Below are 17,196 nucleotides of genomic sequence, written 5' to 3'. Positions count from 1 at the left end.
ATCAGCAGGTCTTATTTTCCACCGTAAAGCAGCAATCCTCTTTCTTTTTAACTTTCCACCAAGTTTTCGTTCCTCAACTCAAAAATATACATTCAGTAAACACTATATGTGCCAAGTACTGATCGGCTCTGGGGGATACAAAATGAACAATTGAGAAAGTTCTCTGCTCTCTGGCACTTACCATCTACTGGAGAATGATGTGTGAGTACACATGCACCTGAATATGCGTATGCGTACAGTACGCATGTGTGCATTAATATACATACAACACGCAAGACGGTGAGGAGTACTACAATGAAGACAACAAAAGGATGTAATTGGGGGTGATTAGGGTTACTTTTCCATGAAGGCTTCTCTGATAAAACAGATACCAAAAGTGAGGCCTGAATGAGCTCGAGCCAGCCTTCTGAAAACCAGTGAGGGAGGAACTCTCCTGACAGAAGGAATGAGTTGGAAAGTTATACAGGAGAGGGCAGCAACCTATTGTTGGGTTTTTGAAGGTCCCTTTGGCTACTTTGCAAGGTCTGAATTGTAGAAGGGCAAAGGTGGGTTCTTGAGTGAAGCTTTTGCAGTGTTCCAAGGGAGAGCCCACTGTGATCGGGACTCAACTGGAAGAAAGAGACAAAGGCTGACTGCTTTAGAGGTAGAGTCAACAGGACTTGTTGATAGTTTGGATATGGACGATAAGGAAAGGAAGGAAGAGTCTAGGAGCTTCCACACTTTCTCATTTTGTTATGGACTACAGGTCTAAAGGAACAATTTTTTTTGATCAACTAATAGCACCATGTTGCCCCCTACAAGACACAATAATCTCCCCGCTTCAAGCAAAACCTGTCCCTACACATGGCAGCATAACCTGGTAACATAAAGCTGATAAAATAAATGATACCTTAATGATGTAATAGTCATAAAATAAAGAATTTTATGTAGTTTCTCAGCTATGGTTTCTTGAATTAAGATTTCACAGAATTTAATGACTGACAGAGGCAAAGAATAACAACCAAAAAAAAAAAAAAGTGAAGTATTTCTTGGGAAATGTCCTATTCCTAATTTGGTGGTGCAAATCAGAAATCTCTTCAAAAAGTATGAATTTTTTTTCTTTTTTTTTTTTTTAAGATTTGAGAAAGTGAGAGAGAATGTGTGAGCGCAGTGGGGAGGGGCAGACGGAGAGGGAGAGAAAGATCTCCAGCAGACTCCCCACTGAGCGAGGAGTCTGATGCAGGGCTAGACCCCAGGACCCTGAGATCATGACCTGAGCAGAAATCAAGTCAGATGCCCAACCGATTGAGCCACCCAAGTGCCTCCCATCTTCTTTTAAAAAGTTGGAAAACGCTTATAATTGCAAGGCCTTTATTTCCCAAAAGAAAGGTTCCAAGTTAAAAGAAAATGAAAGCTATTTTAGAGAGTAGGACAGTCCTCCAAATGGACAGAACAGGATCTGATAATGGAACCTCGGAAGAGAGAACAAAAGAACCTGGGGGGTGGCGGGGGGAGAGGGATCCCCAGACAGCCAGGAAGTAAATCTCTAGATAAAAGTTACAGGGAAATTACAGGGAAATCAAGTATTACGCATCGCATTTGTTAAGATTCCTTTTTTCTCCTTTAACGTAAAATAGTTCACTTACCATTTTGGTTTGGAGTTTGTGTGTATGTGTGTGTGGGGGGGTGTCTTCATGAAAGTGATATTTTTGAAAAATCCAAGGTGGCTATTGCAAACAGTATTCCATAATTTGAATTTACCTGACTGCTTCCTTGTTATTAGATTCAGAATTTAAAAAAAAAAATAAATACTACATAACTGATGTTGTACCCCAATTCTTATATGACATCAGAAAGAAAAAAAAGAAAAAAGAAGTCCATTTGTCCATTTCCTGATGAAGTTTGATTACTTAAGATGGTGCCCATTAAATTTCCTCATGAAAAATATGCCATTTTGTGTTTATAATTAGCAAATGATCTATAGATCGACATGTGGAAACTGTGAATATCCTATGCACAAATAATATTAAACCTAAAAAGAATAATAAACATGAATGACTCTTGCTTTATATAATTCTTACACTTTTTGTAGCAAAATGAGTTTTAAAAAATGATGACAACCTTTTGCCTCTGCTCACTGTTGTTTCTCCAGTGACTAAGAGTGCCTGAAGAATGGGGTGCCTGGGTGGCACAGCGGTTAAGCGTCTGCCTTCGGCTCTGGGCGTGATCCTGGCATTGTGGGATCGAGCCCCACATCAGGCTCTTCCACTATGAGCCTGCTTCTTCCTCTCCCACTCCCCCTGCTTGTGTTCCCTCTCTCGCTGGCTGTCTCTATCTCTGTCAAATAAATAAATAAAATCTTTAAAAAAAAAAAAAAGAGTGCCTGGAGAAGAGAATCCAAGACGGTGCTTACTAAGTAAATGTACTAATTCATAATTTCACTAGTTATAAATGATTTATTTTTACTACTGTAATATATTTCACTGTATTAACATACTGAAGCATTATCCATTCTACTATGAACAGACATTCAGATTTATACATACAATGCTTCCATGAATATTATTGAATATGTTGCTTGGAACCCTGTGTAAGAGTTCCTGGAGTATATATCTAGGACTGTAACTGTTGAATAGTATGTAAGTTATAAAGTCTTTATTAAAAAATCCAATTTCTTAGGGCGCCTGGGTAGCGCAGTCATTAAGTGTCTGCCTTAGGCTCAGGGTGTGATCCTGGCGTTCCGGGATCGGGTCCCACATCAGGCTCCTTTGCTGGGAGCCTGTTTCTTCCTCTCCCGCTCCCCTGCTGTGTTCCCTCTCTCGCTGGCTGTCTCTCTGTCACATAAATAAATAAAATCTTAAAAAAAAAAAAATCCAATTTCTTCACTATTCTTTATCTCCATGACCACAGCACTTACACAAACTGCCATCACCTACCTCATCACAGGATGCCTGCAGTAGCCTCCAAACACAACTCCCTATCACTACAGTTGGTCCCCTTAAAATATACTGCCGTCACTGGAATTCTTCAAATATATATATAAGATCAGTTCTCTCACCTACCTAAAACATTAAGAGTTTACATTGTACCAAGATACCGTAGCTGTTTAATGAAACAGAAATTATGAACTCAAGGATAGAAAGCATGGAAGGTACAGAGAGATGGCCCAACATATACTTGTTGACTCACAGTACCAGGTAAGGCTATGCTTGACTTCAGCCAAGAAAACTTTAAAAAAGAAAAAAAGAAAAAAGAAAAGAAAAGAAAAGAAAAAGAAAAAGCCTAAAACATATTAATATGAACATAAGTTAACTGACCTATCAAACAAAATAAACCTTAACACCTTTTACCCAAAGATAACAAAATCCAAACACACAATATAACATTCATAATGTTTACAATTCAATCAAAAATAAGAGACACATGGGGGTGCCTGGGTGGCACAGTCAGTCAAGCAACAACTCTTGGTTTCAGCTCAGGTCGGCTCAGGTTGTGATCTCACGGTCATGAGATGGAGCCCCACCTTGGGCTCCATGGGGAGTCTAAGACTCTTTCCCTCTCCCCCTGCCTTTCTCCCCCCATCCTATACCCCACCCCCCACGGTGCTCACTCTCACGCATGCTCTCTCTTTCTCAAATAAATAAGTCTTAAAAAAATAAAATTAAGATCACGTGAAGAGGGATGCCTCAGCCCAGAGAGCATGTGATTCTCTATCTTAGGATCATGAGTTTGAGCCCCACATCGGGCATAGCAATTACTTTAAAAAAGAGAGAGAGAAAGAAAGAGAGACATGTGAAGAGAGAGGTAAAATGTAATCTACCTCAGGAAGAAAACAGTCAACAGAAACAAACCCAGAAATGAAGAACCTTAAAACACCTATTATAAATTACAGCTATTACAAATATTATAAGTATGGGAAAGGATTTCAAGAAAAAATTATCAAGTATACTTCAAGAAAAAAATTTTTTTCTGGAACACCTAGCTGGCTTAGTTGGTTAAGCGGCTCACTCTTGATTTCGGCTCAGGTCATGATCTCATTAGCCCCACCGCACAATCCACGTTCAGCAGGGAGTCTGCTTCAGGATTCTCTCTCCCTCTCCCTTTGCCCATCCCTCTGCTTTTGCATGCACGCTCTCTCTAAAATAAATCAATCTTTAAAAAAAATTTTAGAGGCGCCTGGGTGGCATAGTCGTTAAGCATCTGCCTTCAGCTCGGGGCGTGGTCCCGGCGTTCTGGGATGGAGTCCCACATCAGGCTCCTCCGCTGGAAGCCTGCTTCTTCCTCTCCCACTCCCCCTGCTTGTGTTCCCTCTCTCACTGGCTGTCTCTCTCTCTCTGTCAAATAAATAAATAAAATCTTTAAAAAAAATTTTTTTTCTAATAATGAAAAAATCATGGTGAGAGAAATAGAAAATATTAAAAAAATTAAAATTTGAATTCCCAGGTATAAAAATAACTGAAAGGAAAAAAATCCAACAACATATAAAAAGAATTCTAATATGACCAAGCGAGATTTATTCCCAGTATGCAAGGTTAGTTCAATACTCAAAAAGCAGTTAATGTAATCCATCACATCAACAGGCTAAAGAAGAAAAAATATGACATGACCATTATCAGCAGATGGAGAAAAAGCATTTGACAAAATCCAATACCCATAGAGCTCAGCAAACTATAAACAGAAGGAAAGTTATTAAACTTCATAAAGAAATCTACAAAAACCCTACACCTAACCTTATACTTAATGGTGAGAACCTAGATGCTTTCCCTGTAAGATCACGAACAAGGTAAGGATGTCTCCTCTTACCACTCCTATTCAACATCCTATACAAGTTCTATTTTATGCAATAAGACAAGAAAAAGGTAAACACACAGGGAAGGTAATATGATTTCTATAATGAAGATAATATGACTTCTATAGTGAATATGATTAGCAGGTAATATGATTTCTATAATGAAGACCTCAAAGAATCAACAACCACCACCATCCAAAACACCCAAAACTAATAAGTGGATTATAACAAGGTTGCAGGATACAAAGTCAACATACAAAAGGTGACTGCATTCTTATGTACCAGCAATGAAAACTTCACCTTTAAAATTAAAAACGAATACCATTTACATTAACACACACCCCCCCAAAACAAAACAAAACAAAACAAAAACCCTCAGGCATAAATCTAACAAAATATATATAGTATCCATATGAAGAAAACTATGAAATTAAGGAAGATCTAAATAAATGGAGAAATATCCATGTGTAGGATACCTATCTTCCTCAACCTGACCTACAGATGCAATCCAATCCCAATCAAAATCCCAGCAAGTTATTTTGTGGATATCAACAAACTGATTTTAACATTTATATAGAAAAGCAAAAGACCCAGAATAGCTAATGTTAGAGGAGAGTAACAATTTCAAAAGATTGGTATTACCCAACTTTAATACTTATTTATAAAGCTACAGTAAGTATGGTATTGGTAAAAGAGCAGAGAAATTAATCAATGGAATAGAATAGAGGGACTAAAAATAGACACACACAAGTATAGTCAACGATCTCTGACAAAGGCACAAAAGCAATTCAACAGAGAAAGGATGATCTCTTCAACAAGTGGTGCTAGAACTGGACATTCATACACAAAAAAAGTGAATCCACACACAATCCTTAAAAATTAACTCAGTGGATCTTAGACCTGAATGTAAAAACAGCAAGAGTGCTACAAGATGAATAGGAGAAAATTTAGATTACTTTGGGTTTGACATTAGTTTTCAGATACAATACCAAAAGCATGATCCATAAAAGAAAAACACTGATAATTAAGCTTTATTAAAATTAAACATTTCTCTGCCAAACCAAAAACAAAAAACACTTAAGAGAATGTAGGCACAAGTCACAGACTAAGAGAAAACTTTAGCAAAATACATATCTGATAAAGAACAACGGTATTTAAGATAGAGCTCTTAAAACTCAACACTAAGAAAACCCAATTAAAAAATCAGTAAAAGATTTGAAGAGACACCTCTATAAAGAAGATACAAGATGGCAAATAAGCATATGAAAAGATGCCCAACATCTTTGTCTTCAGGGAAATGCAAATTAAAACATGATACTACTATACACTTATTAGAATGGCTAATTTTCCAAAACATTCACAATAGCAAAAGCTATTGAAGATGCAGAGAAACAGGAGAGCAACAGGAATGTTTATTCACCGCTGATGGAAATGCAAAATAATCTTACCCTAGGCCCCAACAGTCCTACTCCTAGGTATTTATCGAACTGAGTTGAAAATGTATGGCCACACAAAACCTACCCACAAAAATGTTGACAGCAACTTTGTTAATGATTGCCAAGAACTAGAAACAACCAAGGTATCTTTCAAAAGGTGAATGGATAAACAATCTGTTGTATAACCATCCAACGGAATATTATACAACAGTTTTTTAAAATGAGCTATCAAGCCACAAAAAGACATGAAGGAACTTTTAAGTGTATACAGCTAAGTGAAAAAAGTCCATGTGAAAAGGCTACACACTGTATGATTCTACCTATATGACATTCTGGAAAAGGCAAAAGCATAGAGTGTAGTAAGCAGTGTGTGCCAAAGGTTGTGGGGGTAGGGAAAGGAGGGCTGAAAAGGTGAAGCACAGGGCAAACTATTTTGCATGAAACTATAACGGTAGATACATGCCATTATGCATTTGTCAAAACACATAGAACTATACAATACAAAGAGGGAAACTTAATGTAAACTGTGGACTATAGTTAATAATGTATCAATATTGGTTTATTAACTGTAACAAATGTGCCACACTAACATGAAGTGTGAACACTGGTAAAGCTGTAGAGAGCACTAGTTGGGGGTGTATATAGAACTTCATTTACTTAACAAACTATTCAATAATTCGGTAAATCTAAAACTGTGCTAAAAAAAATAATTAAGTCTTTTAATAATTTAAGGGGGAGTGAAAATTTAAAAAAGACAGTTTACAAAAGAAGATTAATGAATGTGATAGCATTAACCACGTGAAAATATGCTCAACATTATTTGGTATTAAGGAAATACAATTTTATATCACAACGAATTAAAACTACACATCGATTAGAATAACAAACTAAAAAGACAAGCAATGTTAATGTTTTGCTTGAATAACAGGAACTCTCAAATGCTGCTAGTGGAAATGTAAAATGGGGGAAGGGACATTTTCAAACAGGATAGAAATGCTCTGTATCTTAATTGTGGTTACATTTATGAAAATTCACTAGACTATACACTTAAAATAGCTAGATTTTATTCTTCATAAAGTGTATATCAATAAAAATGATTTTATGAAGCAGACAAAAGAACAGACTGCCTACAAAGTAGCAAAAATTAGAGCTATCTCTTCAATAGTACATAACACAGTACAAACATTCCAACACTTTGCTGATAGAGGACTAATTATCAATCTAGATTTGCATATTCAGGAAAACTATTTTTCAAGAAAGAATGAAAAATAGACAGCTCATGCGAAAAAAACTGAGTTAACTAGCCGTACTTCTTCTAAAGAGTAAATTCCAGGAAAAACAAAGAATCAGGGATGAAAGGAACAGTGAGCCAAGAAAATAAGCATTTGGGTAAAGCTAAATAAACAATGGATAATTACATGAGACTATAATGTCTCATTAGTGAAGTAAATAAATAAGGAAATAAAATATTAAAAAAGCATACAAAGGGTAAACAGCATTACAGTATTTCTTTGGCAGGAGAATAAATTTTAGCCTGAAATTTAAGATAAGCGAACTTTAATAAAGTTTAATATAGGAGAATAAAGGACACCCGAAGGAATATCTCCAAAGTTGAAATTTCTATAGTAAACACTAAAATAATAGAAACAAGAGTGTAAAATTTCCATCACAGTGGAGAGAGGTGGAGGGGAAAATGGAATAAAACAGAACAAGAGAAATTTTTTAAGTCATCATCATCATCAAAAAGAAGTCAAGAAAGGAGAGGAAATAGAATTCAGAAGAGGAACAAAAATAAAAAGCAGACAATTAAAATAAATCAAAATATAGTAATAAATACAATAAATGTACATGGACTACACTCTGTGGTTAAAGGACACTGCCACTTTGAATAGTGCCAGTCCATATACTTACAAGACATCCACCTAAAACAATGGTTCACTTGTTGATTGAAAGTTGTAGGAACATACAAGGAAAAGAACCAAAATAAGCTGGTTTAGACATATTATCATTATATAAAATTAGGTTTAAAAGCCAAAATTCACTACACTTGATTAAAAGTAAAATTAGCCAAGAAGACACGTTACACTGTTACATTACCTATTAAGTTACCTTAAGAATATACAGAGGCAAAACCTAACAAGCAAGGAAGAATTGGGAAATCCACTCTTTCAAAAATTTATCAAGTAGTAGAAAAGTCACTAGAAGATTAAAACATCCTAATAGGTAGGTTTGACCTATTGGTTATCTATAAAACATAGCATACAATAATTTGAGAATATACATTCTTTTCAGGCACACATGTAAGTTGTAAAGTGACTTACTCTTTGGCCATAAAATTCTCAAGTCAGAAAGATTCTAAAAAAAGACCATATTCATGATCAATTTACAAATTAATTGAAAGCAATTTAGAAATTAATAAAATAAAAACTAGAAATTTTTCAGTTATTTTAAAATACATTCCTAAGAAACATGAGTCAAAAATCCTAAAAGAAATCTGGGGTGCCTGGCTCAGATGGTAGAGCATGAGACTCTTGATCTTGGGGTCTTGTCTACCCATTTATCTCTACTCAGGCAAATAAAAAATTAGATCCTTAACTCCACTCCAGGAAACAGAAATCAAGCACATTTCAACGTATTGATAGATTAGAGCAAAAGAAGTTCACAAACAGGAAGTTTCCCAACAAAAACCAAAGGCTCCATGTTTTTACATTATTGTCAGAACATTATGCAGAGCCTTTTGCAATAGGATAGAAAAAAGAAAAAGAATGCAAGAAAGAACAACAATAAAACAAAAGGTGATTAAGGACTGAGAAAAACAAATGACAGTGGGAACGAATATGGTAAAAATACAGAGAGAGAATTTGTAAAATCATGCTTAAACCCAAAACGTGTATGCTGCAATAATAAAAGAAAATATAAATAAGTACCCTAAATGACAGTGGGGGGAAAAAGAAGAGAGGGGATACAGAACTCATGTTTTCTTCTCCCACGGATTATCATCCTGACCACATTACTTCATCAGTGGAAAACAGCAAAGTAAAATGCCTCACTTTTTAATGGATTTCACGAAGAATGCTTTAACACTATTCTCTTCAACATAACTTTTCCGTAAGCATTTCTTATTAAATCTACTTAGCACATGAAACATATCTTCTACTGAGGACCAAACTGGAAAATAAATTAACACAATGTGATATTGTGAAGAAGGTCTACATTGTAATATTTTTTCAAAGGTTTCTTCAATATATCTTCAACCACACAGTCGTATACCATGTGTGAAGAATTTTCTAAGCAGCATGAAATAGAGGAAATAAAAGATTTGGTGGTTTAGCCAAGTATTTTTATCCCTCTTAAGTATGAACAATTTGTTCTTATTTATAAAAAAATATGAGCAACTTTTTTAATGTAATGCCATGTCAAAAGGAAGATGGGAAGAACAGGCAAAGGAAAACAGCCAAGGTGGAGAAGAAAGGATGACCATAGCCCCTACACACTCATCAGAGGCACAGGCCAAGGAAGTCTGAAGACTGGTATCAAACAGAAACAAATGGAAGGGGACACCTGGCTGGCTCAGTGGGCAGAACGTAAGACTCTTGATCTCAGGGTTTTAAGTCTGAGCCCCACACTGGGTGTAGGGAGGGAAAGGGGGAGGGAGGAAGGAAAGAAAAGACACAGGAGAGCCTATCTTGCAAAGAATGTAAGATGTCTCCATCAGAGACAAGTGAGAAGGCAATAAGGCTCAGTCACATAATCTCATACATCCGAATCTTAGATTCCTAAAAGCTTCCATCAGCCCAGTCTAATGAATCCAAGAACAACCTACAAGAATTGCTGAGCAGTCATTAACACGCACATACTAAACTTACTTGAATAATCTTAGATTATTTTTTAATTGTCTATTTGTTGAGAGTTTATCATAGTTTACTTAATATTCCTGTTCTTCCCAGGTATCTCCATTACAAAATTGAAGATTAAGGGAAAAGGAATGAGAAAATTACTGTCAAATTACAGTCTATAAATATTGTGGAAAAAATTTTTAAATGCGTAATTATTTAATTCACTTGTATACTGATAAACACATTTCCATTTGGATTCATTCACTGAATAACCACTTCCTGAATATATACTATGTGATAAGCATTGTCTTAAGTACCAAAAATACAAAGGAAACTAACCGACATGGTCAACTATCTACAAAACAGTAACTAAATGAACATAAAACAATCATTTCCAAAGAGAAATACAATCTGTTTAATGCAGGGAATCTCATGTTATTTTAAGAGAAAAGCAATCCATCAAGATAATTCCATGAAAGGGGCAGGGAGAGATTTCCATTTTGAACTAAGTCCTGGGAACATTGCAAGACACGGAACATACTTTATAAGATACCTGTTTTGGTTTGATATTATTTTTTCCTTTCCCTTAAAATTTTTTTTTACTCAATCATTCAGTCAGTCACTCTTCCTTTTAATAGATACTTGAGAATAAGGTGTATTTTTCTATCGTTGGGCAGAGTGTTCTAAATATAAGGTCTAATTGATTTATAGTGTTGTTCAAGATCTCTATTTCCTTACTGATCCTCTCTGTAGATGTTCTATCCACTACTTAAAGTGTGGTAATATAGTCTCCAACTATTATTGTAGAACTCTCAATTTCTCCTTTCAATTCTGTCAATGTTTACTTCACATATTTTGGAATCTTTGCTGTTTGGTGCACATATGTTTATAATAATCAGTACATAATGTCTTTGTCTCTTGCAACAGTTTTAGACTCACAGTCTATTTTGTCTGATATTAGTATATCCACCCCAGTTCTTTTTTGGTTACTATTTGCATGGGATATCTTTTTCCATCCTTTCACTTTCAATCTATTTCTGTCTCTGGATCTAAGTGAGTTTCTTGTCAACAGCATAGAGTTGGATTGTGTTTTTTATCCATTTTGTCAATATCTGGCATAGTGAGATTATCATTTCACACACACTGGGATGGCCATATTAAAAAAAAAAAAAAAGAACTGAACATAACAAATGCTGGTGAAGATGTGAAGAAACTGGAACATGGCTGGTAGGAACGTAAAACAGTCCAGCCACTGTGGAAAACAGTATGGCAGTGTCGCCAAAAGTTAAATATGGAATTACCGTACAACCCAGCAATGCCACAACTAGGTATACACCCCCAAAGAATTAAGGGCAGGGGGCGCCTGGGTGGCACAGCGGTTGGGCGTCTGCCTTCGGCTCAGGGCGTGATCCCAGCGTTATGGGATCGAGCCCCCACATCAGGCTCCTCTGCTATGAGCCTGCTTCTTCCTCTCCCACTCCCCCTGCTTGCGTTCCCTCTCTCACTGGCTGTCTCTATCTCTGTCAAATAAATAAATAAAATCTTTAAAAAAAAAAAAAAGAATTAAGGGCGTAGAATTAATGCACGTAGATGTATGTTCAAAGCAGTACTATGTGCAATAATCAGAGGAGGAAATGACCCAACTGTTCATCCACAGGTGAGTGGGTAAACACAAAGTGGTATACACATGCAACAGAATACAACTCAGTCATAAAAAGGAAGGAAGCCCTGATACATGGTAAAACATGGATGAACTTTGAAAACAACTCTAAGTGAAAGAAACTAGGCACAAAAAGTGCCATTTTCATGAAACATTCAGAATAGGTAAACTCATAGATGCAGAAAACAAATAAGTGGTTGCCAAGGGCTGAAGGGATGTTACTAATGAGTACAGAAATTCTTTTGGAGGTAATAAAAACGTACTGGAATTAGACAGTGGTGATGGGTGCAAAACATTGTGAATATGCTAAAAACCACTGATCTGCACACTTTGAAAGACTAACTTTTATAGTATTGAAACTTTATCACGATTTTTAAAAAATCGAATCTTTAGTATAAAAATTTAGAACCAGCTCACTCTGGACCTGGGGAAGATGGTAAGGGCTGAGTTGGAAGGAGCATGAGGGAATTCTCTGGGGTGACAGTCATGTCCAATACCTCGGTGAGATTTTAGGATACACAGATGTATGCATATATCAAAATCAGCAAAGACAGAATTAAGATTTGTTCCTGTTACTGTATATAAATTTTGCCTCAAAATAACAAAATTGTATACAAATATTGAATTCAGTTCATGACTTCTATGTTAAAGTATTTAGTGGGATACATATCTGCAATTGTACTACCAAATGCACCAAAATCAAGATGGATTAACAAGGGATAAGTGATAAAGCAAATCTACAAAAAATTATTAGTGGAATCCTGGTGATGGGAATATAGGTACACACTGTAAAATTCTTCCAAAATGTCATCTGATTGAAATTTTTCAAAATAACATGGAGGAAAAAGTTAACGAACAAGAAAACCATCTACCCCGAGATTGAGAATATGGTTATAAGAAGAATGACTGAGTGGCAATATCAGTATCTTCTTTTGAAGAAATGACATGTAACCCAATATATGAAAGGCTACAAGGAGCCATCTGCGTAAAAATAACAGCTAGAGTATTCAAGATCCCCCCCTTCACCCCTCCCCAAAAAACCTTATTCTAAGACTCTGAAGTCTGGTGTATTCAAGAAAGAGTGTAACTAAAGCACAGTAGGCAATGAAGGGAGTAGTATAAAAACAGATTGGAGAGAAAGGCAGGTGCCAAATCATTTGGGGGTTGTAGTCAGGGGAAGGAATTTTGATTTTATCTAAGCGCAAGGAAAAGCCATTAGAGGGCTTAAGGCAGATATAGTATGAGATGAGATGGGGTGTGTCCTTACTGCTTAGAGTTTTAAAATATCACACTGACAGTTATGTGAAGAATGACTTTGAAGTGTTTAAGAAAAGAAGTAGAGAAACTATTGTCACAGTCCCTACAAAGACAATGGTAGTTTGGAAGCACTGGTAGTAAAGATAGTGAGTAATGAATATGGGAGGTTATTTTGAACGAAGGATTGACAGTATCTATTGATATATTGACAATAGGATGACAGAGCAACAACACCAGGATAGAGCTTGGGTTTTCGCTTTAGCCACTGAGTAAACGAGTGACATTTGCCAAGATGTAGAAACAGTGGGTAAAGCAGGCTTAGAGTACGGTGACTCTGAGGATCAAAAAATTTTTTATTTAAATCAGGCATGATTTGTGATTCTGAGAAAGACGGGCAAAAGAAAAGAATCAGAACAATCTGGAAGTTAAAGGACAGGTTTTAGATCTACAGTTTCTTTTTTTACCAATCAATTAGGTTTGATTGTATTGAGGACCTTTGATGGAGTAGAAAGATCAAACTTTAATGCAAATCAAGCTCACTGATTACTGTTGTCTGAGGTTAAAGATAAACTGGGGATCAATAGCCCTATATCTCTAAACTTAGAGAGGTCAAAGGAAAAAATCAGGAGTGAGAATGAGAAAGACAAGGAAGACCAAAAAACAAGCATGCAAAAGTAACATATTAAGCCTTAACAGTCTCACCCTGTCAATGATAAGAGGCCGTTTCTTTAATTCCACATATAACATGCTTAAGTGCCTTATAGTATCTTACACAAAGTGGTGACTCAAATTTTAGCTCTCATCTTCTAATCCCATTAGTTTAGCAAAAGTATAATGAAAAATCGATAGTCTTTGGAGCTAAATGAACCTAAATTTAAAGCAGGCCCACCACTCAGAAGGCCTGTGACCTTGAGCAAATTACTTACCATTTCTAATCCTTAGTTTCTTAAATGTAAATGAAAATAATTAACCCAAGAATTAGCATTAGAAATAACATTCACAAAGTGCCTGCTACAAGGAAAAACTGCTCCATAAACAAGAGCTACTATTATGTAAAAGACACCTAATTCATCAATGCTCAAGGCAGTTAGCTTCCTCCTTTGGCCTCATAGATTCCAGTTTCCAGAAGAAAAGTAAAGACACAAGAGAGAATGGAACCACAGAAAAGACGATCAATTTATTTTCTCCACGTAACACAGAAAGAAGTAAAGCAGAGAAATCTGTGAATAGGTATACATGACATGGACAATCTGCTACCTATAAATGGACAAGTTCAAAGGTTTGCTTATAATTCAGTTGTTTAGAACCAGGCGCATATTCTCCTGTGGAATCAAAGTTTAATTCAACCTTTAGATGAATTCACAAAGGCCCATCAAAATCATAATGTAGTTTAAATGTGACAGATCTCAATAAAATTAGTAGAAAACAAAACTGATGAATCACCAAACAAAACAGAATACCAAAAGACTAAAAACATGTAATTTCATTTATTTTAGAAGCTGGCTCTTGAGTGAAAAGGTTTTATGGGAGGTTTCCGTGGTGATTCAGAAGGGTTTTCAGAGAAATTCCAAATGCTTTATAAAGCTGATGACCCTGGTTCTTTATTATGTTTTATTTCACCTCAAGTTTTATGGCTTCCCTTTCTTCCAGCATAAGCAAAACACTAGCACTCTTACACTTAACAGCCATGATTACGATCATTTATTTCAGAAATGAGAAGGCATAATTGGAGAAGAATTAGAAGTTAGGAAAGAGGAAGGAGTCATAAAGGTTATGCCTCAATATAAAGAAAAGAGCCTGAGATCGAATTAGGTAACCTCAGGAGTAAGCTCAAAGGGGAGTAAAGCACAGCATTCAAATATTAAGGGAGGAAAGCCAAGTGATGAGAACTGTTCAGAGTCCCATTATGATTAACTGATTATTTTAAAGGTCACAGATTATTTCGAGAAAAAAAAAAAAGGTAAAAGACAAGACATAAAAGCAAGCAATCTGCAGCCTGCCATTTATACAAAGGAAATGCTCAAGAGTTGAAGACTCGTAATTCGAAACATAGCATGTCAGTGTAACTCAAGATTTTCTTCTAACCCCTTTCGTTTCTCTAAATTCCTCCAAATATTCTGTCCTTTTTATGTAGATACTATTGTGCTAATAATATTACGGAGTTACTAACAATACTATCTAAACTAGAACCAGAAAGATGACTTTTTAAATCTAAGAGTATACAATAGAATACAATGAAATCACTTCAGAAAAAAGTCTCCTCAAAAGCCAGCAGGTCCGCTCCATGCCTCTTAGGCTGTGAGGAATGCCAGTGATTTCAAATCTCAGAGAGATGCTTTTGATTTTCTCAAAGAATAAACCACAGAACAGTTCCATGTAGTCCAACTTATTCAGCAATCTAGTAAATCTCCCTGTGAAGTACTGAAATGCTTTTTGAAAATGTTGATATGTCTGAAGAAATGATTAGGACGGGATGTTGTAGTCAGATAAAATAAGATTTCCTAAGACCTGGTCTTAAGTCCAAATCTACATCAGTAGCAGCAATGTTTGCAAAACAAATGAACAACAAAACACATTTAACCATGAGCCAAACCAAAATGATTTAGCCAGACCCAACAAGAAACAAGGACCCAACAAACCAAACAACTTTCCAGATCACTGAAGAACTGTTAAGCTAGGCTGAGCCTATTGTAAAGAATGTATTTACTAACTCAATTGGTTATTTTCAGAAATAAGACGTATACACACACACACATCACAACTATGTAAATTTTGCCAAATCAAATGCTCTCCCAGTGAATAAAATAATCTAAATCATCTATCTTAATGAGAAAACAGGACTAAAGAAATGTTAATGTGGGATGCTGAAAAGTTTGGCCCTACCCAAGGAGGAATGCTAAGATGCTGAGATTTCCTGACTGCCAAGCATTGTCTGATTTCTCTCACATACCCTACAAAGTTCTGTCAAACGTATACAAATACTAATTTGATTAATACAATTCTAAAGTTATTCAATAGCGTTACTAATCCCTGATACCAATATGCCTTCACACATTTTTTTAATTAGCAGACACTGAAAATAGAATCGTCGTCACGAGCAATAGGAATATTTTTTAAAATAAAAAGTTGATTAAGCCCTGCCCCAGTATAACTGTACCTAAAACAGTCAAGTAAAACAGTCATTAAGATGTCCTTCAGTTTACATTTTACTCCAATTTAGAATATTCAGTTCGATTTCTCACATTCTCTTTCCTAGCTAGATTATTAAAAGTTGATGTTTAAGATCTTAAGAAAAGGTAAAAATTTAAAGGGCCTTGTCAAACAGGAAATCTTTAATCTTCCATGTCTCTAACTTTAATACGTTGTATCCAAATAAGTACATAAAATTTACATTTCGTCCAAGCTCAAGAGTTAAGACAATTCCTTCTTTTAACTAGCCAGTGACTGCAACTTACAAAACAGCTATAATTAAAGTCAAATTAATCTTTAAAGTTCGCTTTCATAACAGAACATGGTAATTCCGCTGATAAATTCTTCCAAGGGGACAAGTAATCAAAATCCTAAAAGTATTAAAATATTATTTGCTCTATGGCGTTACTTATTACATGTTTACTCAACCGTATCTGCTGAAAGACCTAGAAACTCTACCAAAGTTAATTTAAGAACTTACCAATTTCCCTTGCAATTCTGACAGCTTCATCTGCATCCTGTAAAAGCAGGAAATGAGACCCAACATTAATCCCATCAGCCATTGCACAATGTCTTTAGGGCAGTCATATATTGCACTACTGTCTCCTCTGATTCATTTAATGTTCAATTTTACAACCTTCTAACTCTTTTCATTCAGAGAAATGTAAAATTAATACCATAAGTGGAATGTAAATTCTACCTCATCATTATTATATTAAGAAACTCAAAGCAGTTTGAAATGAGCTGGCAGGAAACACTACCAGAATTGCCAAATGATTTGGTGCAGTTGCTGGAATTTAACAGCAGAATTTAGATGTTTACAATCAATACTGAATCATAAATCAGATCATTAAAGCTTGTCTACAGCCAGCTTGTTTCTGTCCCTCTGATATTTATATGTCATGTTTTCCTGGATTCTGTCAGCAGGGGGAGTTGATTCTCTATTGTTTGGGAGAGGCTCAAGATTTTCCAGAAATAAAAAGTAAATTTCCAGTATCTACAGGAATTGCCAATTGTCCCCTCACCTCAAAATTCCTTTATTAGACTCCA

At 35.7% G+C, this 17,196-nt stretch overlaps 1 protein-coding gene across 5 annotated transcripts in view; it reads right to left on the bottom strand.

Annotated features, from left to right (window-relative positions):
• PCCA (propionyl-CoA carboxylase subunit alpha) overlaps positions 1-17,196 on the bottom strand; it is a 390,617-nt gene that overhangs the window by 243,273 nt on the left and 130,148 nt on the right. For all 5 annotated transcript variants that reach the window (XR_004626797.1, XR_004626798.1, XR_004626800.1 and 2 more), the window contains exon 8: positions 16,628-16,664. Coding sequence is in view for 1 of the 5 variants with exons in the window: in XM_034665428.1 (XP_034521319.1) it covers positions 16,628-16,664 (37 nt within the window). In the remaining 4 variants the exon portion in view is untranslated. The remainder of the gene's footprint in view (positions 1-16,627; positions 16,665-17,196) is intronic.

This window comes from Ailuropoda melanoleuca, chromosome 7 (assembly GCF_002007445.2).
Source record: "Ailuropoda melanoleuca isolate Jingjing chromosome 7, ASM200744v2, whole genome shotgun sequence".
In the NCBI taxonomy this organism is placed as follows: domain Eukaryota; kingdom Metazoa; phylum Chordata; class Mammalia; order Carnivora; family Ursidae; genus Ailuropoda; species Ailuropoda melanoleuca.
Note: the sequence above shows the minus strand (reverse complement) of the source record. Positions and strands in the feature narration are given on the sequence as shown.